The 27804-nt window shown below is 42.1% G+C and overlaps 1 protein-coding gene across 6 annotated transcripts; it reads left to right on the top strand.

The window, feature by feature from the left end:
• CDC42 (cell division cycle 42) lies at positions 1-27804 on the top strand. Of its 6 annotated transcripts, XM_075605120.1 has the most exons (7): positions 142-156; positions 13482-13583; positions 18492-18645; positions 20353-20425; positions 22719-22828; positions 22949-23146; positions 26502-27804. In XM_075605120.1, exons 3-7 carry the CDS (start codon positions 18541-18543, stop codon positions 26589-26591), a joined length of 576 nt encoding a protein of 191 aa, XP_075461235.1. In that variant the 5' UTR covers positions 142-156; positions 13482-13583; positions 18492-18540; the 3' UTR covers positions 26592-27804. The 6 variants fall into 6 exon arrangements, with proteins under 6 accessions (XP_075461233.1, XP_075461239.1, XP_075461235.1 ...); XM_075605118.1 differs by lacking the exon at positions 13482-13583 and having other exon boundaries at positions 1-156; XM_075605124.1 differs by lacking the exons at positions 13482-13583; positions 26502-27804 and adding an exon at positions 24990-26243 and having other exon boundaries at positions 2-156.

The following is a 27804-nucleotide window of genomic DNA, read 5'->3' on the forward strand; positions in this document are numbered from 1 at the left end:
GGAATACAGAACTGCAGAGCATGGCCGCCGAGGGGGCGATGACGTCACCGCATCCAGTGCGCGGTGACGTAACTACGCACAGTGCTTGCCCCTGCCTGTAAGCTCAGGAAACCCCGTGCAGAGCTGCCAACGCCCGGTGGAGAGAGTCTGTGAGAGGTAAGTGGCGGACCCGGCTCCATTAATGAAACGGACATCCGACCGAGACACCCTCTCCCCGCTAGTACAGCCGAGAAGGCAGCGGGCGTCTTCCGCAAGGTAGAGAGGCAGCGGGTGTGACCCGAACTGCGGGGAGGGGAGGTAAGAAGGCGGCCCTGCACCGCTCTGCGCACGGGGGGGAGGATAATTCGGGAGCGGTGCTGCTCGCCAGAGATGAGGCGGAGTGCGGTGTGTGTGTGTGGCGCGGGAGGCGGTGGCGGATTCCGCCTGCGGGTGTATTTATATCGCGCACCGGAACCCCCTAACCCCCAGTGTCCGGGGTACCCACCGCTGCACCAGCGGGGTTTCTTTCGGTAACCGAGCTAGGCCGCTCCCTGTCAGCTGAGAGAGCGGGGGAAGGGTGTCACCGTATCACACCCACCACGTCCGGGGAGGAAGAGCCGTGTCTCATCGCTTTATTTTGTCCGGTTGCTGCTTTGGAGCATCCGCAGAGTAGATAGGTGTTGGGGCCTTAGTAGGGCGTTGTAGGCTTGTCAACATTGATGTGGTGCCCCCCCCCCCTTGTTATACGCCGACTCAGTGAGGAGGGTGCTGGCTCAGATCGCTAGTGTTCAGTGGCTTGATTTTGGGGTGTGAGGCCGCCATAGGATACCTTTTTATGGGGGGGCCTACAGACCATATCTGGGCGGGGTCGGCCGTGGCTTTCCTCATCCATCCTTAACCCCAACACCACCCCTCCCCTTTTTTTATATCTGTCAAAAAAATCCCGCAACCTCCCTCATATTCTTTGTATCCACTGGGCACCAATGAGTTAAATACACCCCCCCCTTTCCGCTGTACCGTGCATCGGATGCTTGCTTTAATGGCAGCAAATGGGTTAATTTTGGTTGACTTTTTAAAGCTATTAAAGCGACTCTAGTGTTATAATTATGTATAACCCCGCAGGTCGGCTGCTGGCCGCTTTGTGGGGGATGGGTGCAGGGCGGAAATGGTGCGGGAGGCTGGTGGGGGGAGGACAGGAAGAGGGGGCAGGGTCGTGTTGGAGACTGGTTAGCAGATTTCCCCGGTTTACCTGTCACCCATCCCCGTAGAAGCTCCCACCAATAAATCAATCCCCTTCGCTGGCAGTTGTTTCAGGCAGCGATGTGGCTGGAAAAAGAAATGTAATGTATTTTCTGGCCTTTCATCGAACATATAAGTAATGCAGTGGCCGAAACCTCTGAGAGATGTTGCAGTCTGTAGAGTGAAGAAGTGTTTATTTTTAATTTTTTTTTTAACTTTTGTTTGTCATCAAAATATTCCTACCTTCTCAGCTAAGAAATATGAATGAGCCTTGCTTTGTAATGAATGTTAACCTCTTTACTACTAGATGGGCCACCAATGTATTGCAGGCCAATGCTTTTCTAGCTCCACCTGTTCCTTTTGGTTAATTGAAATGGAGGTAAAAACATTTTTAAAGTATTTTGTTATGTACAGTTTTTTTTTTTTTTTTTGCATGTGAGGCATTTAAAACCTTTAAATCCACCAAGGCCGGATTTACCTTCCTCCTTACGTTTTTGTTTTGCCCTTTAAGGCTAGTTGACAGATCTGAATAGCAGAGTGTAGTTGACATATCTACAACACTTCCCATAGTCATTCTAGTTCTGGCATAATAGTGACCATGGTATGAAAACTGGTAAAAGTGGTGGTAAATGTGAAAGTCTATGTATTTCCTCAGTGTGGTGTGTATATATACTGTCTTCGTGCGCTGTTTGGTCACCTGTATTCTGTATTACACCATTTTTTTTTTAGCTCTGCTTCTCCATCTACTCAAAGTTCTTCTTTGGTGTTTTCAAGTGGTACTGACATCCTCTAAGAAGTAATGGACAGGGTCAGGAGAAAAGTTGATTATTGATATCATAGAAAAACAATGCATATTAGCTATGGTTACCAGGTCATGGAGAGGAATTGACACTCTAACTTACCCCTGTCGGCTTATAGCATTAGCTAATATTCAATGTTCTCTTCAAACTGTAGCAAAGTATTAACATAATCTCCATTCCTGATATTGCGTTTTTATTTGTAATTTACTAAAATAATTATGATTCTTGCTAGACTGAAGACCTTCATTGCCTGTTGGCTAGTGTTTTCTGTGAAAGTTATGTTAACCATTACATAGGTCAGTGCTGAACACTGACATTACCTAGCATCTCAAAGGCAGGGGTTCAGGGTTCGTCTTCCTTACAAGAACTAGATATTACATTTGAAGCTATTGCTAGAACACAGATTGTTTTCTGTTGGTTACTGCAGATGAAGTGCAGTCCCTCAACTAGGTACATTGCCTAAAACACACCAGTATCTATTTTTGAATCCTTGACCATGTCCCTTTTTGGTTTAATTTTTGAATGACTTGTTTGTTGTTTTTGTCACCAGTCACTTTGTATTAATCAAATAGGAATGTCATTTAGAATGAAATTGGTCCTATATTGACTGTAAATTAGATGGAGACTGAGCATCTGTACATACTGTATTTTCAGATGTTCAGGTGTACGTGTAAAATGCTCATTCTCAAAATTGGCACTTTACTATAAATTGATACGTGAACAAGAATGAGGAGCAGAATATGATGAAATCCACAAAAAGTAAAAGTGGAAGGTAAAGATGTATGGGCATCAGAAATGTGTCCAAACTGCTCTGCCATTTACTTAGTGATTTGGGTGCTAAAGAGTTATGTTTTGAGAGTAGCATTTAGTTTGTAAGGCACAAGCACAACTAGAACACTTTTTAAATATGCTAATCTAGAAACAGTTGTTTTCTACTTTATGCAGTTTCATTTAGCGATTATGCATTCTTTTACTTTGGATGCATGCTTCACATTTCAGGTGTATTTAAAAATAGAACTTCCCTGCATACACCAGAAATGTAATTGAACTGCAAAGTGTATTGATTGGCTACTTGGCAATGACTTTTCCGGCAGTAATATTTATTTCTTTAAAATGCCATAACACCGAGGGCTTCCCAATGCTGAGATCTTGTTTGTCCTGCTCCAGGAAATACAAATTCTGAGCTTTGGGAATTGTTGGTTTATTAGCTTTTAAAAAGTGCAGTGCACTGAAAATTACTCAATTCAAATGTGGTATAGTATATACTCTGGTAATTAGGAGCTCATACAGACTACTAGAAATACTGCTTCTGTGATTCCATAATTGCAGCGATTTAATGTAGTATAAATCTGTCATAACTTGCACACTTTCCAAAAGAAGGTATTGCTTTCATATTCATAAACTCTTCAAAATATAAAATAACTAGATGGGTTTAAAATCAAATATGATCAGCGTAAAAAGGTAACGGCTGTTTAGAAAGAAAAGTGAACATTCAAACCAGCGCCAAACTAAGGGAATTTAGTGTAGATAACCTTTTATTATAATGTTGTAGCATACGGTTGAACGAATCATGGGGAAAAAAGCATGAAATGACTTGTTAAAAGGCTACACCAACCCTTTTGAAGGGGTTTACAGCATGTTACATAGGGTGTTGTCTGCCTCAAACATTTTTTCATAATTGTTGAATTTTGAAATGGGTTGAAATCAAATTCAACCCTGTGATGTTTTTAGAAGATTGGACGAGGCCCCTAGTCCGTTCTGTATACTGTAATACTGGTAATTTCCTGATTCTTTTCATAGTGACTTCAAGCATCAGTAAATTACAAGGAACTTGGTGGTGTTTCTTCTTTCTCCCCCTCCCCTTCTCTCAAACAATAGATAGTTTAATTTACAGTGAACATCCTTTGTTTCTAAAACCAGTCCAACTAGTTCATTTTCCTTCAGTGCTGGAGGGTCCTACAACTTAATATGTTTAATATATACAGTACATATATACATGTGTGTGTTAGTGCATCACTGTTGCAGTTAATCTAGCATGTTAATCTAGCAATGCATATCCATTTTTAAAATTATGTATTGTTTTTAGACAAAAATTTAGATACCAACAGTAGGGCGTTTAAAAGGGGGTGGGGTGTGATCAACATTTGAATATCTTAGATTTTTATTTAAAAATGTAGTGGGGGAAAAAAAGTGTTCTTTTTATAAGCTTTACATTTTCTTCCTTTTGGTAATGCAGATGATTGCGATATCGAGGTCTTTGCATATACATAATTTTCACATACTGTATATCTTTGAAACTTTTGTTTTACAAATGTGTAGAATTTAGACAGCAGTAAGTATTTTGTGTATTTGAACATGTTCTATTTAAAGCGTTTTGGTGTAGTTTTGTAAATATAATTGTGTGTGTGCAGAAATCCTGCTCCAGGTTGTCCAGTTATACATGTTTATATACGTCTTCTGAGGCAGTCTTTAACAAATGTTGCTTCTTCAGGGAACTGGAAGTTAAGTGTTTATCATAAAGCATATACTGCAGATGGTTGCTGTTATTATGTACATCTGTTAAGTGATGGGGCATAGATTGTACAGTGTAAAGAAGCCACATAATGGAAACATTGCTTTTTAGTCACATTTTCTTTTATGACAATTATAAGGTTTGGGGGAAGTTTCTAGTGCAAAGAATGTAAAAATACTTTGTTTTGAGCAGCTTAGTTAGTTCTGTGTAATGAATATACAGCTTTTTATCGTTTTGTTATGGTCGGAAGTTGTTCTGGTAAAACCATGTGTACCTATGTAGGTCAATCTGTTCACTTGACATTAATAATGATATTTTTTCCTCTTTTCTCCTGAGTGGAGATGGGTAACAAGCTGTCATCACTGCCATGTCTAGGTGCTTGGTCCTCAGGTATTGTAGTACCTTTTTGATGCCTTGGGTATTTGAAATAGGCTCATATTCAAGATGAAGTGAAATGGTCTTGTCCGGAGAGCTTGAATCCCCATTCAAATTGTAGTATTAGCTTCTACTTTTATGCTGGTTGGGCACTACTCCAAAACCAAAACATTTTCATACCTCTAATTACTTAAATTTGTTTTTAGTGTGATTAACCTTTAGGGACTTTAATATTGCTAATATGGTCAGATAGTCTCAGCACTACTCTAGGGGCTGGCAACGATGGGGGCAATATTACCAGGTGTTGTGACATGGTCCATTGTGGTATGTTCATCTATTCAAATAACACATTTTGGTGTTTTTCACTAATTTATATATAAAGCCTTGAGTCGCATTAAACAATTTTTAAATCAATTTTTATGACTTTTGTTGATTCATAATCTTTCGTTTTTTATGTTGTAGCTTTATAGAGACTGTCTAGTATTTTGGGCAGAGCACTGTCTAGGCCTAAGGCTTTGGTCCCGCTGCGGCCGGCGGCGCTCGCGGCCGCGGACCACCAGCTGCTTGCCTCTGTTCTTGAGGTCTCCGCTGGCTCCTTCCGGCGTGGCTGACTGCGTGCTGTGACGCGTCAGCCAGCCGGAGCTACAAGGAGCTTGTGATTTCGGCGAGTGCCGCGTCACGTGGCATGCAAGTGAACCAATCACTGATTGGATCCCAGCAGCCAATCCGATTTTCCTCCCCCCCCCACCCGTTCCATTCACCCTCCCGTTCCGAATTCCCCCCTCTGCTCCGATCCCCCTTCCGATTACCCTCCTGCTCTGATCCCCCTCTGATTCACTCCCCGTGTGTGTGTGAGGGGGCCGAGGGTGCCATGGTGCTGAGGGACGGCTGCAGTGCTGCGCTGTGGGGCGGTCCCGCCCCCTCATGTCATGGCCGCGCCCCCACTCGTTTTGCCCACGCGGGAAAAAAATTGTCGCAGATCGCGGTGCAGTGAATTGCACGCGCCACCGGCAAGCAAGGCGTCCGTGCGGGCCCGTGCAGCGGGGCCTTAGCCTTAGGCACCTAAGTAACTTTACCAGGTAACTGGAATTTGTGAATCTTTCTACTGTGTATCTATATAACCCTTTTAGAAAGTAGGTGTGGGCTACTTTTTTGTTTCTCCTGACCGGTGCGGTATGTGTTTTGTATTCTTTCTGTAATAGTTTTTACTGCAGGTTAACTTAAATGGGTGTTAGGATTTCCATGGAAAATTAAAGAGAAATCTAGTGCAGAATATTTTTTTAAAGTTTTGATTACTACTACTATTGATTGCTGCCCTATCAAGCAACGTATATTGTGTTTGCAGTATTATTGAGGCTATTTTGAGTTTTTCATATTTTTATAGAAGTTGAATCATTTAAGTTTGTCGATGAGTGACTAAAAATCCAAACTGTAAATTCCAGACTGTACAATAAATGCGGGTGCTAGTTAGGAGGTTATACATAGAATTGAAGTGGTTTTCACAAAGATGAGTCATTTTGAGCCACTGTAGCCATTTGAGCTATTGCCACACTTGTTTCTAGAAGTATTTTTCTGAGATTTAAGTGTTGGAGGATTTTGTTACAAATAAAGGAAATCAAATTATTTAAATAGTTTTTAAAACCATCTAACTTGGACAGCACAAACAGCAGCAGTCTCTGATTTTTGTATTTTATTAAAAAATAGATTATATAACTGCCTCAACTCTGTTTCGTATGATATCTGTATGCTATGTAACATTTCAGAGAATCATTATTATGCTTGCTGAGCATAGTACTACCTGACTCTGAAAGCAAGGGGATTTTCCTTTCCCCTTCAATTTTAAAGTAATCTTGATGTCTCAAATTTAGTTTTAGTCTTTTTTTCTAATTCACTGGGTTTTTTTGCAGTTGCGTCTTAAAGCTACATTTCTCCTGCTAGTTTTATTTATTTATATTTATGTTTGCGTACGTGATGCAAATCTGGACCACATTAATTTCAGCTCCGGGACCTCACAGTCCCCGAAAAATGTACCAGTGAAGTTTCCAGTGCTGAAGCCCCTCCAGGGAAAACAATGGCCTCTGAAATCTCATGCCTCACTCACATGGGCCAATAGAAAGCCTTGGCTTCCTATTGGGTGGCCATTTAAACGCAGGAGAAAATCATGGTGATAATTAACCGGCAATTATTAGGAACCTGGAGGTCCCATGAGTTTTTTTTAAATGAAATGGCTTCAGCTCTACCCTCCCCCCCCCCCCCCCAGATTCCCATCCTGTCTTTTTTTTTTATTTAGAAGACTACAAAAAAAAGGTTTTAAGTAGGGGGATTGCTGCTTTAAGTAAATATATATTTTTAAATGCTATAGTGTTGTTGGATGGTGCTATGCAAATATAACCAAATTCTGCAAAAAGCAAGCAGAATGTCTTAGGTTTTTTTTAAGCACTAAAAAGCATTAGTGCTTGACTGCTTAGTATAGACTTTATTTTTTACCCCCTCCATTTACAGTCTTGTAACAGTTGTTTTTTTTTTTGTGTGTGTGCTTGAAATGTATTTGGATTTTAAGAAGCATGCACCTTTTTATGCACTCTATTTCAGTGTTCTTTCCAACAGGTGTTTTAGGAACCAAATGCAGAATATGCATCTGATCTCAGATGCGCTATTAGAGAGGGTTGGGGTTCTACAGAATTTCATAGTATAATTGTAGGGTTCCTTGAGCAAAAAAAGTCAAACAACTGCTCTCGTTCCAAACATTTGTTTTGCCCCCACCCTTTCCCCCCCCCCCCCCCCCCCTGTCTATTATGGCTAACATTAACCTATTATGGTGGTCACATATTTGTCAAAGGGCACATACAGCAAAAAATCACGGGTGCTGCCTTCGGAGAAGTAAAATATTAATGACTTAAAGTGGAATTGGGAGGAACTGGAAGCCATTTTTTTTAATCTTACCCCCAACACTAAAAAAAAAAAAAAAACACACACAAAAAAGCCGCTTCCTTTTGTAGCTCAATGTTCGAAAGAGTAAACGCTACGCAACATAAAATAAATTAAAGATGCCATCAATATAGAGTTGAGGATTGCAGGTACATTATAACATATTTGTAGTTGTACTGCTGAGTGAAGTACTGTGGTAAGGACTTGCAGGCTTTCAATTTATTCTGAGATTAAAGCATCAATCCCCCTCTACACGGTTTTTTTTTTGTAATTTTTTTTTTTACAGAATGACAACTAAGCGGGTATTTTAATCTCTGGGGACCCCCAGTTCCTGACAGTGTGTGTGTGTGTGTGTGTGTGGCTGCAGTGTGTTGTGAGGAGCGTGTGTGTTTTGTGTACACAGAGGTCTCGGCAGTGTGTGGCTATAGATAGCTGCAGTGTAAGTGTTGATAGAGGTGCTTTAATGTATTTACCATTTTATTTTAATTTAAAAAAAATCTATAGAACTGTACAAAAGTGTCTATTTAAGAAAAAAGCCTAAATTGAGCCTGTAATAGTAGTAATCCCCGAAGAACAGGGCATTATTGGCCAATAATGCCCTGTTCTTTGGGGATTATTACTTAAATATGGACGTTGCTTTACTGTAGGGTTTGTGCATAATAGAACTGTGGTCTGGTTCAACCTTCTGTAGCACAAAATAGTACAGTTGGTTCTTTAGATACAAAAGAGGAAGCAGTAATGAAGTCATAATGGCAGGAAATGGACACAGAAAATGCATAAATCTACTTATTCTGCTCATTCATCTTCCTCAATCCTAGTCAACAAATGAGTAGTCCTATAGAGAGGTGCCTATAATAAGGGTATTTATAAAAATCCCTATATGGGTTATGATAAAATGTCAAAACTAACCATGGCTCTTGTACAACATGGGAGTAAAACTGAGCTAAATTCTGTAATCCGATTAAGTACAATTGGGTAGTGACAAGGAACGGATTTCCCCGATCTTTTTAGCAGCTTTAGTAGTTCTGTTGTCACCGGAGATGGGACTATGGGAAAAAGTAGTTGGCACACATTTCTCCTTTTCAGTAAAGTAGGAAGATGACTTTAAATAATGTAATGGCGTGGATGATGACCTGGTAGTTCCCCATTTCACCTACATACCTTTACATTGTCACGTTATTACTACCTGTGTTTGCCTTTCAAGTCTATTGCAGGGTGCTATTCTGTTATTAAAATGCTTGTTGCTTGGTAATGGCAGCTGCATTGTGAGTGGAAAGTCTGAAGCCCCATGGATGTGTGTACATGTGAGAGCAGAGGATTGAGGCCTTACAACCTACTGCCTGCTGATGATGATGATAGGGAGGTTTATACTTGTATTTCTCTTGTGGAGGAGCCTTCATTGCTGCATGCTGATGGACTTTCTTCACTCAACTGTTACATTTGGACAACTTCAGCTACTGTCAACGCTTGGCATCTAACTATATATCCTGGCTGATAAATCTGTGTTTGCGTGCTATGTGTTACCAGCCCACCAGTCACCAACTGCTTTCATTTGAGATTCAAAATGGTTGCACACCCGAATGTGCAAACTAGAAGGGTTTCTTGGCAACTAGAAGCAAATCGAAGATTGAAATGCGTCGGCCATGATTTCAGTGCATTACAACTTCGTGGCATTGATGCATTGCATAAATCTGTACCACGTTTCCCTGCGTTGCCTTCCGGTCTTTGAAATGCAGCCCTATCTGAGGATGTGTAACATTAAGGAATACACACCTACAATTGTTTCTTTTGTATATAACACGGTCTTCTCGACACGTTTCAATGTTATTGTTTTTGCATTTCTAAACTAGTGGTTTGTTTGTTTTTTTTTCCCTTCATGTATCACCTCTTGGCACCTGAGGTTGTTCTTTCCCCTCTATGCCCCCTGCTCTACAATCCCTTGCCCTCACCACCATGAAGACCAAAACATTACCTGCATATTTATTCAGTATTTAAAATAGCCCAGACTCGTGAAAACTGTTCCTCACACAGACGTGTTGGCAACCACCTTGGTCTGACATTGCTATCCTCTGCGTTTACAGCTTCTCCTATTGTCTGTAGATCTGCCTATATAACACTTAGAAAAAGAACCCCTGCCTTCAGTCTTATTAATCGAGTGATCTTTCGTTTTAAAACTCACTATTCTAGTGTGTATTTCAGCCTTGCAGAAGTCAGGTGACCAGGCACTTAAGTTATTTTAACAAGAGACTGGAACTTCGGGTCATGCAAGTATAGAACATTTTGAGAAAGTAGGGGTGGGCCCCTAGGTGTTTTTTCCAGGGAGTTCTCCCTTGTTTTTTTTGTTTTTTTTTTCTCTTTTGCACATCCAACTTCTGTTGTGGGCTGTATACAGGGCTGGTGCTACATAATGTACACCCATGCAATATCAACATCAACTGGGCAAAGTGAATTAATAGTCATTGATAACTCTTTGCTCCATTGTCACTACTCCTTCTAGCTTTAATTTCTGCACTTGTACATAAGGAGTTTATTCCAGGGTTGGAAAATTAATTGACCTTTAGCCAAGCTATGCAATGTACTAGCCAGGGAAAATTAATTTCTCAAACAGCAAGAAAGTATGTTGAATAAAAATACAACTGTATTGAACCAAGACGCATTTTACTTTCACTTATTCTCGTGCCATTCCTCTCTCCCCCCCCCCCTGCATTCTCCTCATCCAATGCGCTTTCTCTCCTTTTTTTCCCCACTCTCCCATTCTTTTCCCACATTCCCCCTTAACACCACTTTTTCCTTATAATTTTCTTCTCCCCCTTCCCACACTACTGCGTTTCCCTCATTTCCCCTTTCCCGTTGATACACTCTGCACGCATGTTAAGGCTATTACCTTCCTGCCACGTACCCCTCTGTGTTCCTGAGCAGTGTGGGCTACAGTGGGCTCAACATACTGCTCGACTGCTAAAAAGTTGTGCTTTTTAGATCTTGTGTAAATAAAGGCCAAGTTTTTCTTTGTAACCTTTTAATACATCGACTGTCCCTTCGTTTTACAGTACACATCGTGAAACTTTCTGCAGGATAGAATTTGAGTTTTTTTTTCACAACAGATTTTTAGCGCTAGTAAGTAAATACTGTTTTAACATTTTGCAATATGTCAGCTGTTCCCAACCCCTTTTTCTCTGCCACTTTTGCCTGCAGTGCATTGCCTTGCAGGGAAAGGGTTAAAGAGTCTGCTTTTATGGTATTTTTCCTCCATAAACTTGTTTACATTCAGTGAAGGCTCCAAATAATTGAGTTTCTATACGACACAAAAGTAATTGTAGAAGAGATGTGTTGAATGCCATGCATTTTTGTACTGTTCTTCCTCATAACTCCATATACATTAAAAAGGCAGAAGGTGGATGCGCATGCGCGGCGGGCTGGAGATGGTGGTGTGAACACACAGCTCCATTACCCGTCGGCAGATTTATAAAATTAAAGCGGTAACAAACCAAACAGCTCGGTTGAAAAACACCACGCACGGAACCCCAATAACTCAGGGAACATATTGACCCCATCAGCGGAGCGATGGCGACACGGAGGCAAAAACCAAAGGCCAAGACAGATGTCCGGTCATATTTTGCCGGCGCGAGCAAAGCGGGAACTGCTGATCACTCTGCAGTCTCGGACTCTGACTCGGCGCAGGAGGCAGAGGGTGCATCCGCGGGCCACACTAAAATCATTAAAAAAGAGATAGCAAGGCTCCTCACGGACCTAAAAACGTTTTTCAGAGGCGAAGTGGAAAGCCTCAGAAAAGACATCATACAGATTGGCACCCGCACCAGTGAGCTGGAGGACCGCATGGAGGACAGCCATCGGTTGCATCAGGAGACGGACACAAAACTGGGGGCTCTAGAGGCCAGGATCGCGGAATTGGAAGCCAGGCAAGAGGATAATGAAAACCGAGACCGGCGCAACAACCTGCGCGTGAGGGGGATACCGGAGGAAATCATGGATCCCGAGGCCCTGCTCAGCCGGTGGATGGCATCCCTGCTACCGGGGAAAGCGGAGGCCGAACTAACGATGGACCGCTGCCACAGGGCTCTTCGCTCAAAGCCTCTGCCGTCAAACCCCCCGCGGGATGTCATCCTCCGGCTGCACCACTTCAAAACGAAGGAGGAGGTGAGCAGAATCACAAGGGCCACCCCACATATAACATTTGAAGGGATCACTTTAACCGTCTTTCAAGACATCTCCCCCCTCACCCTCGCACGCCGACGAGCAGTGCTGCCGGTCACGAAGGAACTTAGAGACAGAGACATTAGGTACCGGTGGGCCTTCCCCTTTGCCCTGGTAGTGATTAGAAATGGCCGCTCCCACGTGTTGAGGCATCCCTCCGAAAGCGCGGCCTTCCTCAAGAAACTAGGGATTAAGGGGGCGCCCAATACTCCTCGAAGGTCTGACACTACCCAAGCAGAGAGGCAAGAGACGGCCTCTTCGAACGTGGAGCCCTGGGTGGAGGTGCCCTCCTCGGCGAGGGATAAAAGGGCGGAAGGGGCGACAGGGACTGCATTAGCTAGAGCCTAAAGCGGCTAAACAACATAAAGGGGGGGAAAATACCCAGCAGTGGCACTACGTGCCCAAACCATCGCTCACTTAATTACCCGTTTTGTCCCAGTTACCGTTAACACCCATCCCAAAGAGTGCCGCGTTGGCGCCCTCCTGCAAATCCGGCCAGCAGAAAAACAAAATCCTATGTAATAAAGGCAGACCCATAAAATGGCCGTTCGCTCATACCTGGGTCAGAAGAAGGAGATGAGGCGCGGAACATCAATGGCGGTGAGGAATTGGCGCGAAGGATCTGCTCCGCTGGGACGACCCGCCTCCTTACCCGCCCTCACTCACCGAGAGACAGCCCACGAATGCGATCCTCTCGCCTGCCCTGGTGACGTCACCGACAGCGTCGCGCGAGACATGACCGCTCAGCGGGACTTGACAAGCTATCGGAGCCAGCGAGACCTCAGAGGCTGGAGTGTCAATGCCCGCAGCCCCCGATGTGGAACTTCCGGCAGGGGGAGCATGAGATCTGTCGCTGGGGGGAATTAAGAGGGAAAACAACGGTGGGGGAGACAGCGATAAGGACCCCACATGCAGAGGGAGAACGCTAACGCAAGGAGGATCCTGAGAGGGAGGGGGGGAGGTTCGGGAGGGTACACCACTAGGCAGATATAGGAAGCTGGCTAAATTGCAAAGAAGACTGCAAACAGTATTAGAAATAGGAGGGGGCAGATGAGGTCCCAACGTTCAGGGGAAATGATGTAGGGGTTTAGGGGGTGGGTAATCATTGGGGGGGGGGGGAGGGCAGTTATAGAGTTAGTTATAGATATAGATAAGCTTAGTAGGAGTTTAGAGCTGACAGGAACAGCTGCCGACGGGGGGAGGAGGCACGTTGCCAATCCTGCCCGCAGGTATGCGCTTCACAGACGAGGTTGCGGGCCCAGCCCGCACCACCGTCAAAGTCCCGGGAACCCGTGGTCTGAAAGAGAGGCCATGGTGCTGGACCAGAGGGGAGGGGGGTCCAGAGGAGGAGCGTCCTACCCGGGCACTGAACCCGAGGTCCGGCTGGACCAACACGGTTCTGTATGTTGATATATGTTCTTTATGTTTTTCCCTAGTGTTTTCTTCCCTCCCTACCCCTGGTCTTCACGGCGAAGAAAAGAAGGAATCCCTCCATCATCGACGGAGACGCACATCCCACCACACAGCAATATCCCTAGGTAGGCACGAGATCTGCTATTTACACAGGCACCCACCCCACACAAGTACATGGCGGTAACATTCCTATCGCAGAATGTTAAGGGATTCAATAGCCCGAATAAAAGGAAGGTGGCCTTCTCCGAATTCAAACGGCGAAGAGCTGATGTTATCTTCTTACAGGAGACCCATTTTAGTGTCCAAAACACCCCGAAATTTTTAGACAAGCATTATAGACAGGTATTTGTGTCCGCTGCCAAAGAAAAGAAAAAAGGAGTAGCAATTTGTTTCCACAACAGGGCCCCTTTTCAAGTGGAGAAAATCAAACGAGATCCTGGAGGGAGGTACATTGTATTAGTGGGCCTATTAAAACAGACCAGACTGACACTGGCGAGTGTATATGCCCCGGGCACAGGGGAACCTAGATTCTTTGAAGAGTTTTTTCAGACACTACAGCGCTTTGCTGAGGGTCACGTTGTGCTTGCAGGGGACTTTAACAAAGTCATGGACCCTAGGATAGACCGCTCCCCATTGTCCCAGAGTCAGAGAAGAGAGGGCAATGGGCCAATGCTAAAAGGACTAAAACAGATGGGCCTAATAGATATATGGAGAGAACAACATCAAGGAGACCGAGGATACACATTTTATTCCCACCCCCACGACCGTTACAGCAGGATTGATCACTTCTTTGTGTCTGGTAGAATGGTCCCACAGATATCCGACACCCACATACATGACATAACATGGTCGGATCATGCGTCTATAGAGCTGAGATGCGCGCAAATTAATCCGCCTAGGTCGGGAGCAAATTGGAGGCTAAACGAATCGCTGATTAAAATCCCTGAAATCGCAAAACAAGTCAAGGGGGAAATATCACAGTATTTCCAAACCAATCTTGGGTCAGTGAAATCCCACACAACATTGTGGGAGGCCCACAAGGCCTCAATGAGAGGGATATTGATTGGCATAGCAGCTAGGAAAAAGAAACAGAAAGAGGCCAAAATGACCCAGCTTTATCAGAGGTTGCACGAGCTCTCTATACTACATAACCGATCAGGTAGAGAGGAAACATTAAAGGAGTTGAAGGATGTTAGGATTGAGCTCAACCTCCTCCTTACATCCCGGGCTGAGAAAGACCTGAGTTGGACACAGAGGAAGTTCTTTGAGAAAGCTAATAAGCCGGACACAATGCTAGCCACCAGACTCCGAAACAGACAGCCAAATTTTAATATTCACTCTATTAGGACGGCAGAGGGGAAGATCTCGTCAAATCCCAAAATTATTGTAGACGAGTTTAAAAAGTTCTACGCGCAGCTATATAATGGGGAGAAGGTGGTCCACAATGCCAGGACAAGCAGTAAACTGCGGAAATTCCTGGCAGGCGCAGAATTACCACAACTGGACAACTTAGAGCGAGAGGCACTTCAGGGCGACTTCACAGGGGAAGAACTGTTGACAGTGGTCAAGGGTTTAAAACCCTCTAAAGCCCCAGGCCCAGACGGGTTCTCAAATTTATACTATAAAAAATTTATTGGAGTGCTCGCTCCACATATGCTTCGGTTATTTAACGGAGTGTTAGCTGGAGAGTCCTTCTCTGAACAGATGCTCCAGGCGTCGATCTCCTTGATTCATAAAGGGGACAAGGACCCCACAAATTGTCAAAGCTATCGGCCTATATCATTAATAAATACAGATGTTAAAATCTACTCTAAATTGCTGGCCAATCGTTTGAATGTCATCCTGCCGAGGCTTATCTATCCCGACCAAGTTGGCTTCATCACAAACAGACAGGCGGCCGACAACACTAGACGGATTGTGGATATAATTGATTTCGTGGAAGCCAACGGGGTCCGGAGCGTGGTTTTAAGCTTAGATGCAGAGAAGGCCTTCGACAGGATTGACTGGCCATACCTGGAGTCCACGCTTGGAGCGTTTGGATTTGGAGGCAAGTTCCAGAGGGCAATAAAAGCGCTGTACAATGCGCCTGCAGCTCGGGTGGTTCACCAAGGGTTTCCCTCAGAGCTGTTCCCAATTAAAAGTGGTACGAGACAAGGATGCCCGCTATCACCCTTGTTGTTCGCCTTATGCATTGAACCACTAGCAGCCCAAATTCGTAACAACAAAGATATCACTGGAGTACAAATACACTCACAAGAACACAAAGTGGCTTTGTACGCAGACGATATTATTTTAACCCTGACGAAGCCGCTAATCTCGCTACCTAACCTGTTCGGGCTTCTAGAACAATTTAACCAGATCTCGGGGTTCAAGATTAATCAGACAAAATCAGAGGCCCTAAGTCTTAATGTTCCCCGAGAGATGGAGAAGCTGATTGAACTCAACTTTGAGTTTAAGTGGAGGCCCTCCTCCATAAGATACCTAGGGGTGTATATCACAAAAAAGGTAGGCTCCCTATATCAAGCAAATTACCCCAGTCTATTGAAAACTCTAAAAAAGGAATTACAAGACTGGGCAGCATATGGTATCTCATGGTTAGGACGGATCTATAGCGTCAAGATGAACATCCTCCCCCGGATTTTATACCTGTTTCAGACTCTCCCGATACCCGTGGTTCGGGCAGATATCATGGGACTCCAAAAAGCGATTTCGAAATTTATTTGGAAGGGGAAAAAACCACGGATAAATGCCAAAATGATGCAGCAGTCAAAGGAGGGGGGGGGTCTAGCTGTCCCGAGCATTATGTCCTATTACAAAGCGGCACAATTGTGCCAAATTACGCAGTGGCATGGGGACCCGGAGCTAAGGCGGTGGGTGGCACTAGAAAAGGAGATGTGTGCCCCTCTGGAGCTCGGTGACCTAATCTGGTACCCGCGGAAACGGGTAAAGGACATAGACAGGGCACTATCCTCTGTGCTCAACTCGCTCTCGGTCTGGGAAGCATCTAAAAGTAGTCGCTCGTTGACCTCCAAACATACGCTCATGGCCCCCTTATATGGTAATCCAGATTTTGCTCCCGGACTAGCGAACAAGAGTTTCCCATTGTGGCGCAAATTGGGGTTGAGGAGATTGAAGGATCTGGAGGGTAGAAACACAATTAAATCTTTCGAGCTTTTAAAGTCAGAAACGGACATCCCCAACACAGAATTCTTTAGATACCTCCAGGTCCGGGCTTTTTACAACGCACATCCGGTGAGACCACCGCTAACAAAGTTTGAACAGCTCTGCGTGAGAGGAACAAACACGCGGGGACTGATTTCTACCTTGTACAGAGACGTGGTCGGTACTGACAAACCAGTTACAGACAAACCCAGATTTATGGCCCAGTGGGAGTCGGATCTACAGTGCACATTAGAGGACGAGGACTGGACGGCGATTTTTAGAGCGGCAGCGAGTAGCTCCATCTGCACGACCTTGAAGGAGAACTCATATAAGGTAATGTTGCGCTGGTATCTCACCCCAGTTAGATTAGCTAAATTCGTCCCAGGCTCTTCCCCGCTCTGCCCTAGGCAGTGCGGGGAACGGGGGGACTTGGTGCACATGCTGTGGTCCTGCCCGAAAATAGTACCGATTTGGACTCAGATTAGAGATTGGCTACAGAGGCTCTTTTTAGGCCTCCAAATTACGCTTGACCCATGGGTGTTCCTACTAAGCAAACCCACAGACGAGGTTTCGCGCTCAGGGAACAGACTAATAGCACATTTTGCAACAGCTATGAGGTGCGAGACCGCAGCATTATGGAACCAAAACGCAATCCCATCACTAGCAAAGATCAGGAATAGAATTTGGTTCATATGCCGAATGGAAAAATTAACGAGCCTAATCAATGACTCCGGTGACAAATTCCAAAAAGTCTGGCTGCCCTGGTTGGCACAGACGGACATCCAGGGGGTGAACGATACCACAATATGGCTATAATTTAAAGGAAGTGAGTTCTCCTATGAGGGGTGCCTGGGAGTGTGACGAGTCGGACGGCATGGACGTAGGGATCCCACAGGTAGCAATAATGTGGCAGAGGCAGTACAACTCCAGCCGAGTGGGTGGTGCCGTACCACTGCAGTGGCAGTCCGCCACGAGCGTCGGATGGAAGGACAAAGGATGAAGATTCATCGCCTATCCCCCCCTCCCCTCCTTCTCCCCCCCCCCTCTCCCAACCCTCCCCCTCCCCCACTCTCCGATGTAGTCATGTCCGAGTGTCTGTGGTGTCTTGTCGTTTCCCCATCACGTCGTCTGTTTAGTGTTGTATGTCCCACAAAGGGAGTTTATTTGTGTGCATACTGCAAAAGTTGACATTATGTTTATTTCTCCAATGTATGTATACAAAAACCAATAAAAAAAAGAATGTTAAAAAAAAAAAAAAAAGGCAGAAGGTGTGTGTGGTTCATTCTTTGTCTGGTAGCATGATGACCGCTTAGTACAGGGGTAACTCCAGTCCTCAAGGGCCACCAACAGGTCAGGTTTTAAGGATATCCCTGCTTCAGCACAGATGGCAATGACTAAGCCTGCTGTGCTGAAGCAGGAATACCCTTAAAATCCTTGGCCCTGGAGGAATGGGGTTGGCCACCCCTGGCTTAGCACATTATTTAGCTTGAGAACCAAGGTATTGTTTTATTAACGGTCATTTCTAACAGACTATTGTAATTTACTTGAATTTTTTCTTTACGCAGCACTTAATGTGGTCAATCAAACCTCTCCCGGGAAAAAAATAATATTAAGCACATGTACAAAAGGACTTAAGTGGAAATATGCCATGGAATATACATGTTTATACATTTCAAATTGGACAATTTGAACTATTTAGCAATGCCGTTTTATCCTCCCATCCTCAAACCCTGTGTTACAGCAGTCACTACTATAATTTAATTTAAACGTTCTGTTTTGGCTGGAACTAACTTTAAAATTGTTTGATCTCCAGAAAAGTGAATTTATAGCTGCTGGAAAAGAATAACGTTGGCCTTTTTGTTTATTTTTAGGTCTCCATTGAACCAACATTGCTGAAATTGAGAACACAAGATAGCAACCATGCAGACCATTAAGTGTGTGGTCGTTGGTGATGGTGCAGTTGGTAAAACATGTCTCTTAATTTCCTACACAACAAACAAATTTCCTTCGGAGTATGTACCAACGGTGAGTAAATTTAATCCAGTCACAGGTGTTTGCTACTTAAAAAAAAATTATAATTTGCATTTCCAATGACGTAAAATGTTACATTAACCTCGTCACATCAAATATGTTTTGGTGGGTATTTGAGACTAAGCTTTTTTTTTATTTTTTTAAAGTTATTGTGAGTATATAAGGTAGAGTTGTCCTAATTGGGGATTCTGGTTACTTTCTTCCAGTATTTTCATTTTCAAAAACCCAACAAAAAAACAGTTTTACAATGAAAAAAAGATTTGCTAAAAACATGACTGTTTCCCTACTCCTTGTGTTGGCTTTATCTCTCCTACCTGATACTGGTCCGGTTATGGAGGCAGAGCGCCGGTAGCAATTTTGGTCACGGCCAAAGGTCCCATCCCGCTACTGGGCTGCGAGAGGGAACTCGATAGGAAATGGTGCAGATCAGTTTTAACTGGAAGTGCAAGATAATCAGTCTGTATTATTTGGGTTAAAACCTAAAACCGAAATCCTTACTTAAAATAGACTACACACCCTCGGCAGTTAGAGATGGATGCTAGCATTGGGAAGAAAGTATTCTCGTCTGGTTTTCTGAGTGCACTCAGGCTAGCTCCTCCTCCCCCTGAATGGAGATCCAATACAAAATGTAAAAAAAAAAAAAAGTACAAAGACAAGGAAACTGTTTATTTTCTTTTTTAAGTTCTATTCCTATATAACATTCTATTTTGTATGTAATCACCGTTTTTACTGGGATATATTTATGCAGATATTTGCATAACTCTTGTAAATATACTCCCACTTTGATTTAACACTGCACACGTAGTTGCAATTTCTGCATTGTAGGAGTGACACCAATTAGTATCTTCCATTCTGATACCATTTTGGTCCCTCTGGCAGTGAAGGCTTTTTGTTTGCGCCTTTTGGTTTCAGTCCATGCCTTTTCTCCTGCTTCTGCACACCAGGTGCTGTACTAGCATTAAATTAAATCCTGTAATACCGATGGAGTTTAGCTTTGTGACATTACGATAAATTCTGCTTCAGTTCCTTACAGTGCCATGCAGGTGCACACATGATATGCATACTGTACAGTGATGGTGGTTTTAGCATATTGGCAAACATTCTTTCATTAAAATGACCATGTTTGTATCTGTTATCTCATTCCTGATGATGATGACTAAAGTGCTTTATTTGTTAAATCATTTTGAAAACCTACACCTTCCCACCCTGCAAATGCTGGAGCTTTGTATTATATTGAAGACTTCAGTGAACACTATTGTACTGTAGAATTGGGATCAGGGGGCTCCCACAGACTTGAACCTCCCATTAACCAAGATACTTTACAGCTGAAGTGACCTAGTTTAAATCTCCCTCCAGGGGAAACAAAATGGCTGTGAAGCGTCGGGCCAATAGGAAGGCACAATATAATTAGTTGCGACTAACTATTGGATAGCCATTTAAATCACCTTTTAAAAATCGGAAGTGATACTGGTAACTTGTCCGGAACTATAGTGCTGTTCTGCTCCTGAGAATAAAATAGGGGGGGGATTGCTGCTTTAACTTAAACAGATGTGAACTATTCAGTAGCTGGTTCCTCACTTTAGTGTGCGTGTGTGCGCACGCATGTTTAACTTTAGCCAGTCATGTACAGAATCGTCACAATTTAACAGTCTTTGTCTATAATTACCTTTCCTCTTGTAAGCATAATATTCTGTTTTATAGGTTTTTGACAACTATGCTGTAACAGTTATGATCGGTGGGGAGCCATATACCCTAGGATTATTTGATACTGCAGGTAAGCACATATTTTTATAACCTTATACTCGCTTGGTCCCCCCCACCCTTTCCTCTTTCTCCTGGACAAGGATGGGCCAGGGTTATTGGAAACACTTGATTGACCATCACTCCCTAGTCAAAATATAGTTTTCGCTCTGTGCGATTGTGAAAGACTGCCATCATTGTGATTTTCCAGGCACCGGCTTTGACATTTCTATTGCATTCTTTCTTGGGTTAGGTATATACTTCTCTTTTATTTTTTTCCTCCTCCTGTTTTGATGATCGTTTGGATGGAAAAACAATTGCTGTTTGGGTTTGCAATTTTTTTTAATGTTGGCCCTAATGAATAAAAAACATACAGGACCCCTATAAGCTCATATCAATATGAGCTTATAGGGGTCCTGTATGTTTTGCAATTCTTGTTCAGCTGGTCCTAGTTGATTTGGAGGGTGGCTCCTCCTTCCCTAGTTTGAAGCTCACCCCCTCCCACTTTTAAATGGTTAAAGCTCACTCCTTTGCACCTTCCACACCCATGGGAACTTACATCCAGTTTGATTGCGAAAAATCTAATACAGAGTGTTTTTCCTGGTATTATACAGGTTAATAAGAGCTTCAATCAGACTTAGAACTATGCAACTAATTTTGACAGATTTATTATAAATCATTCTTCCTGGTAATGTACAGGTTATTAACAATTTATATTAGTGTTAGGACCCTTGAGACATGGTCTGCCTTGGAGGGGCTCAAGGGCATACAACACTTTGGCCAAAGAGTTAAACTAAAAGACCATTTTATTCAAAAGATATACATGTACATATACATATATACTGTACCGTGTCTTTACTTTAGATGTAGCACTGAGCTCTGTCTGTGTTTCATGTTCTGTCCCTGGTTTTAAACCTAATGAATAAAGGATCAGTTCTTCCTACTCTTAATTTTTGGGGGTTATTATTTTATACCCGTATTTTTTTTTTTAGTTTATTTTTTACAGGGTGGGACCTGAGCCAGTTGCAACTTTTTTTTTCATCTCTGGGGTCCCACTGTTTCTGAGATACTTACCGGTTTTAAATCTCATTCGGGAGAAATAAAATGGCTACAAAATCTCAGGCCAATAGGAAACTGCAACATCATTGGTTGTGACTTTCTACTGGATTACCATTGGAATACCAGGAAGTAATACCGGTAACTTCACCAGTAGTATCTCAGGAACTAGGGGGTCCCTAGAGCTGAAAATAGTGCGTATAGTGCCTGTGACGTCGCTAGCGAAAGTTGTATTTCGCTTTGTGCGGCGTTGTGGGTGACCAGGCCATTGATTGGTTCAGGGGCTGTCACATGAGACGACAGCCCCTGAAAAATCAAATATTCCCAGCTTCAAAAAATCGCGTTGCCCCGTCGCCGTCGAGCTTACTATAAGCGCACGCAGCGGTGACAATGCATGTGTTTTCGGACGACGTCGCCGACACTATAAGCGCGGCCATAGGTGGTAGTGCATCATTAAGCAATCGTTTGACATGCCATATGCTCATTTGACTGAGAGCTTTTTTTAAATTATTATTACTTATGCTGAACATGAGGTTGAGACACATTTTTATTTTTACACTTTTGTTTTCATTTTTTTTATACCAATAACTGGCACCTCCAGCATAAAGAGACTAAGATACGTAATTTTGTTACATATCAACGTAACTAGGTATAGTGCAGCGTTTGGATTTATTCATCTAAAGTCTTTGAGCTCAGCCCAGAGATATTAAAGTACAGGTAGTCCTCATTATCCAACATTTCACTTTACAACGAATGACATATCCAACGCTTTACAAATCAACCCTATGGGCTGCTTTTCAACGCCGGAATGTGTTATCTGATGCCTAAGTTCATTATCCAACGCTCACCGCCACTGATTAACATGGGACTCACTGTACAACAGTTTCACTATCCAATGCTACTTCCAGAATGGATTCCGTTGGATAACCGAGGACTGCCTGTAGTATTTAAGTTAATACAATGCAATAATACTGGTACTTCCTGTGTTAGGAGTATATCTTGCATGTTTATTTCAGTGCATTACTATACAATACGTTTCATGTCTTTCCAGAAAATGCCACTGAATTTTTATATTTTTAAATAAAGTGCCTTAAAGTTTAGAGTGGGTACAGAAAACATCTTTTTGATCTTTAAAGCCCTTTTGCTAAGTTGCTTAGCGGTTGCATTTCTTGTAGGCAGGCTGTTGATGAATCTGATCCTGCAGCGCCAGTATGTGTGTTACAGCAAATAAAGAATGGACATGTCTCATTACGGTGTCTACTTTTCTACAGGACAGGAAGATTATGATAGACTACGGCCCCTTAGCTATCCACAGACCGATGTGTTTCTTGTCTGTTTCTCAGTGGTCTCTCCATCTTCATTTGAAAATGTGAAAGAAAAGGTAATTGTTTTTGACCTGCATTAATGTGTTAAAAGTAGCTTTCTCCTTCCTTCTCGTGTTGGGGAAATTTTCTATTTGTGAGATTACACATTAATGCAAATGCTGCTAAATTGTTTTCAGTGGGTACCTGAAATCACTCACCACTGTCCCAAGACTCCGTTCTTGCTTGTTGGGACCCAGATCGACTTAAGAGATGACCCTTCAACTATTGAGAAACTTGCAAAAAATAAACAGAAGCCAATCACTCCAGAGACGGCTGAGAAACTGGCCCGAGACTTGAAGGCAGTTAAATATGTGGAGTGTTCTGCCCTCACACAGGTGAGAATACAGTGCTGGATACCATGTCTGTTATATGTTATGTCACTTGTAAGTGCATGTAGTCTTTCATTACTTAGTATGAGGCTTATTTAATGGGAAATGTGGAATGTTCTCCCTCTGCTGTCATTTAGGCCTGGGATGTGTTGTACACCTTTTAGCAGCCCAGGAAATAAATGATGGGGAGAGATTTAGGACGGTTTGTCGATTGTGGACGAGAGCAATTTTGCTTCAAGGTTGAATCACTATATATTGTAACAATAAGTACGAGGGAGAGAAGTCAGTTTAGAGGAGTGAATTTATTATTTACTTTGTAAATAATTTACTTTTGCCTTTTTACAAAAAGAAAGGACTGAAATTCTTATTTCTGTATAGTTTTCTTTGCAGAATACTTGGGAAACCGGAGACCTGTTTGCATGCATTCAGGGTACAGATAAGTTCTTTAGTAACTGTTAATGGTCTCCTTGTTCTATGGTGTCGTTTTGGGAAACTATCAAAAGTTTCAGACTTTGAAGGTACTAAATCTTTTCAGTTTTTTTTTTTCTTTTTCCCTGATGTGCATAATTTCCTGCAAGGCACCCATGTGAAAATGACTAGGAGAGTCCAGTTAGTACCTTTTGAATGACACATATCATCTGTTATTTTCTTAGTTGTGCAAACCTTCCTTGAGTTTTATATTGAGCAAATTTTACAGTATAGAGTGCTTACTTTAATCACTACCGTCTTGACTTAAAGCTTTTAAATGGTTCTCTCAATTTTTGAGCTGACGTCCTTCATGCCACAACTCTGCCTCTGTCCTTCAATAACTTTTGGCTTTTATTTGTGAGATTTATTTTGTCTGTTAAATGTGCACTGTTCTGGTTTCTCAAAGTGAAACCTTTTCTGTTCATTAATTTCTTTTTATCAAACAAATATTACCAGTTCCTACTTTTAATTTATTATTTATTAAGTGGAAAAGTTAAACAATTCAGCTTTTAGCTTTCTCAGACTGAATTCAGATGTACTACATTAATACAGTATTTATAATATCTGTCCTTTCCTTTTATTGTGGTAGCCCTAATATATTTCCTCTACGCTCTGTGTACAATGCAGTTGGGGCTGGCATGGTACGTGGAGCTCGCATCGAACAGTGGTGGAATCTATTTCAAATAAGATTTTTGGAAGGGGCAGTATATATATATTTGTTTATACACAGCCTTGCGTACTATTGCTATACATTGCAGCATGTTGATTTCTGAACAGGTGGGGTGGTTATGCACAATGATGGAATTTGACTTTCCTCTTGAACAGTCCCTCTCCTAGATATCGGCATAGATACTTTTGTGATTTTTGTATTGACATTTAGTTATACTGCAGAATCCCAATAGTTGTCATGTTAGAACATTTTATCAAGGTTTCTGAATTGTCACATGTAAAGCGTGTGACAAGCTGTAATTGTTAACTTTTTTGTATAAATCTGTTATAACTTAATTAAAAGTTATCAATTAAAAGTTATAACTTAATACATTCAAATGTTGCTCTAATTGATATTTGTATTGTGAATCTGTTTTATAGTTTTATCCCAAGTCTGTTGTTTAGGGATAGAGGAACCAGACAAGTGAAAAGTCAACTTCGAACTATGCAGTAAACCTGCTCATTGACAAATGCGGATGAAAATGGTTGACTGTTGCTTTGTTTCTCTTCTAATCATACTAACTGTAGCATGCTATCTCTCTTACCGTGAGCTCTGATTAGGCAATGCTTCTGTGAATTCGGCTAACTTTCCGACGTGCTCTTTTTATATCTGCTGTTTCTCTCTAATCCTCTAACCTGCCTGCTCTTTTCTCTCCTTCCCTCTGTCTTGTAGAGAGGTCTGAAGAATGTGTTTGATGAGGCTATCCTAGCTGCCCTCGAGCCTCCGGAAACTCAGCCAAAAAGGAAGTGCTGTATATTCTAAACTGTTTTCTCCTTCCCCTCTTGATGCTGCTTCCTCTGTCCCATTACTGTAGAAACTCCAATTAAAAAGAAAGATCTAATAAAACCAAGATGTTGGCAAAACCTGTGCGTCTTTCCTTAAACATCCCCAAATTACCTTTGCATTAGTCGTCTGCTATCTTGATCACAAGGCAAAAATTGGACTCTCTTAACTGTTTCTTGGGTTGCCGTAAACTAACCACTGTAAAAATTGGATTACAAACCAATTGTTTTTGATTTTAAACCCCTTAAATGGTGACGGGGTTTGTAAAAATGTCATTGGCGTCTGCTCCAGCATCGGAGGGGCTAAATTTATGGTGCTTTTGTGGCAAAAAAAAGTGAGGTAAGGGAAGGAAACATTGCTTCATACATAATCCATCCGTAATGTGAATGTTTTATTTGTAGTGATCTTACTAACTGGAAGGGTGCAGTGGAATCCTTTAAAATTTGTATTGGTTTGGCTACGTAGTGTAGTGTGTTCTTGTTTTAGCTTTGTAGTGTGATGGAAAATTGAAATTTACCCCTGTTTTTAAAGCATTTAAAAAAACCTTTTTTTATTTGGCGACTAGCATTATCCTTGTATCATCTGTTTATGGAATGCCAAGATGGCCCTATTTTGCTCCATTGAAAATCTTGGGTGTTGCCTGCATATAGTGATGCTTGTGATCAGGACGGGGATTTAATGATTTTACGCGTTGTTTTTTTGTAGTAGTTTTGTGGGCTGCACAGGGCTCTTGTGATTTGTATTTTTGTTAAACCCTGTAAAAGAATTGTTTGTGTGTGTTTGTGTGTGTGTGTGTGTGTATATATATTTTTGCCTGCTTTTGGTGCTCCTTCCACCCATTGTATTACAAGTTTGCGAACAGTGCCATGTGCAGCTTCTAAATCTTTCCTTTTACTGAAACGCGGTGTAGAGGACTTGATCGAAAGAAGCTCCAAAAATGAACTGATTTCTACCAAAGAGGACATTTATTAAAACACTCGGAAGAGACTGCTGTACCAATATTTGCTTTCATGCTACTCGAGGTGATCAGTCTCCTGGAGTCCTTCTTTGGACAGGTTACACATTTTGCTTGGTGTCTTTTCACTGATATGAACTGTACTGTTTTGACTGCCTATCCATTTCAAAATACATGTTGAGTTGAAATATGTTTCTTGTGGCCTCTTACTCTGCTCAAGGTAACACGCATTGTTTGTTTTTCTTTTGCATTTAGAATTTGGAACAATTAACAATCTATAAGCTATATGTAAATGGTATTTACAGTGATTCAATTATTGGAGTCTTTAGGGTGCAGTATTGGTTTCCACAATACTTTGTTGGGGGTTTTATTTTGCCTAAAATGTCTGCAATGTTTTACAATGACAGAAAATGAGACGGCCCCTTTTTCTCTTTGAACCTTTTCAGAAAGGCCTAAAGAATGTATTTGACGAGGCGATATTGGCTGCCCTGGAGCCTCCAGAGCCTAAGAAGAAACGCAAGTGTGTGCTGCTATGAACATCCCTCCATGGCCCCCCTCTGCAAAGCTGGTGTCAGCGTCAAACTAAAAGCAATGTTTAAATCAAACTAAAGATTTAAGTATAAACTCTTCATTTGTTTTTTGCAATAATGACAAATGCCCTGCATCCATTGCCACACAATAGTAGGGTGTCAAAGAAACAGCCTGGCGAGACATTAAATTCAATATAAAGATTAGTTGAGCAATTATGTATCTTCAGGAAAAAAAAAAAAACACTGATCATTATTTTCTTTTTTTTATATATATATTATTTACGGTTTCTAATGTCTTATATTAAGAGCAAGGCATGCTTCATACGTAACAGACTAATTTAAAGCTCTGTTTTATCGGCCCAAATCTCTTGTACCATGCTGGCAGGAATCAGGAATTCCTTTGTGTTTACTGTTTAATTTACACAAGCAGTGGGCAGACGGCAGAACTTTTCACATTAAGCTAAATCAAGTTTCAGAATAGTTTCCTAATCAGCTAGTGCTGATTTAGCACAGAGTTTGACATTAGGTTGGCGTGTATGTTTCTAGCCTCCAAAGATATTGTCCTGTACAGAACGCTTTCTCCTCCTCTGTCGGCTCCAAGAGCAATCCCAGAGCAACTGTGATTGCAAAAATCACCATTTTACCACTGACTGATCTACGGCTGATATTCCTTCAGCTTCTTTTAATATACCTTTGACAGTGTCATGGCAAGGTACATTAGACCTATGTTGGAGAAGCAGTGATTTTTCTCTTCCCAGTATTTACACATTTGATTTTGTCTTATGAATATGTACAATTAATGAATATAGACAGGAATTGCTTTGAATCCCGGTCAAGTGAAGATATGCCTGACAAAAGGAGTTTGTTTTTTGTTTCTTTGTAAGGAAGGGATTTTTTTTTTTTAGTTTGACATCTGAGGGACCAGTCAATAAAATCCCCCCTTTTTATGTGCATTTTGCATGCAACAGCCCAAGAACCCACGGAGAGGATTCCAGTCTAAAAAATAATGTAAAAGAAATGCAGACACCAGTGTTAAGGATTTTACCAAGACCGTGTGGTTTATTTCCAGAATTATTTTTAATATGTAGGGAATCTTTTCCATCTTCCCAAATTGATAACTCTTGTAGACTCATTAGTGTTGAACCGATGCTTTGTTTCATGTCTCAGTTCTTTGTATATGCATACTTTTCAGATGTATTAAACATAAAATACCTTCACA

Source organism: Ascaphus truei, chromosome 6 (genome assembly GCF_040206685.1).
Source record: "Ascaphus truei isolate aAscTru1 chromosome 6, aAscTru1.hap1, whole genome shotgun sequence".
Lineage (NCBI taxonomy): Eukaryota > Metazoa > Chordata > Amphibia > Anura > Ascaphidae > Ascaphus > Ascaphus truei.

Coding starts and splice junctions, on each gene's coding strand:
- CDC42 (XM_075605118.1), top strand. CDS start 18,541: ATGCAGACCATTAAGTGTGTGGTCGTTGGTGATGGTGCAGTTGGTAAA. Junction 20,426..22,718: donor AGGATTATTTGATACTGCAG/GTAAGCACATAT, acceptor ACTTTTCTACAG/GACAGGAAGATTATGATAGA. Junction 23,147..26,501: donor AGTGTTCTGCCCTCACACAG/GTGAGAATACAG, acceptor GAACCTTTTCAG/AAAGGCCTAAAGAATGTATT.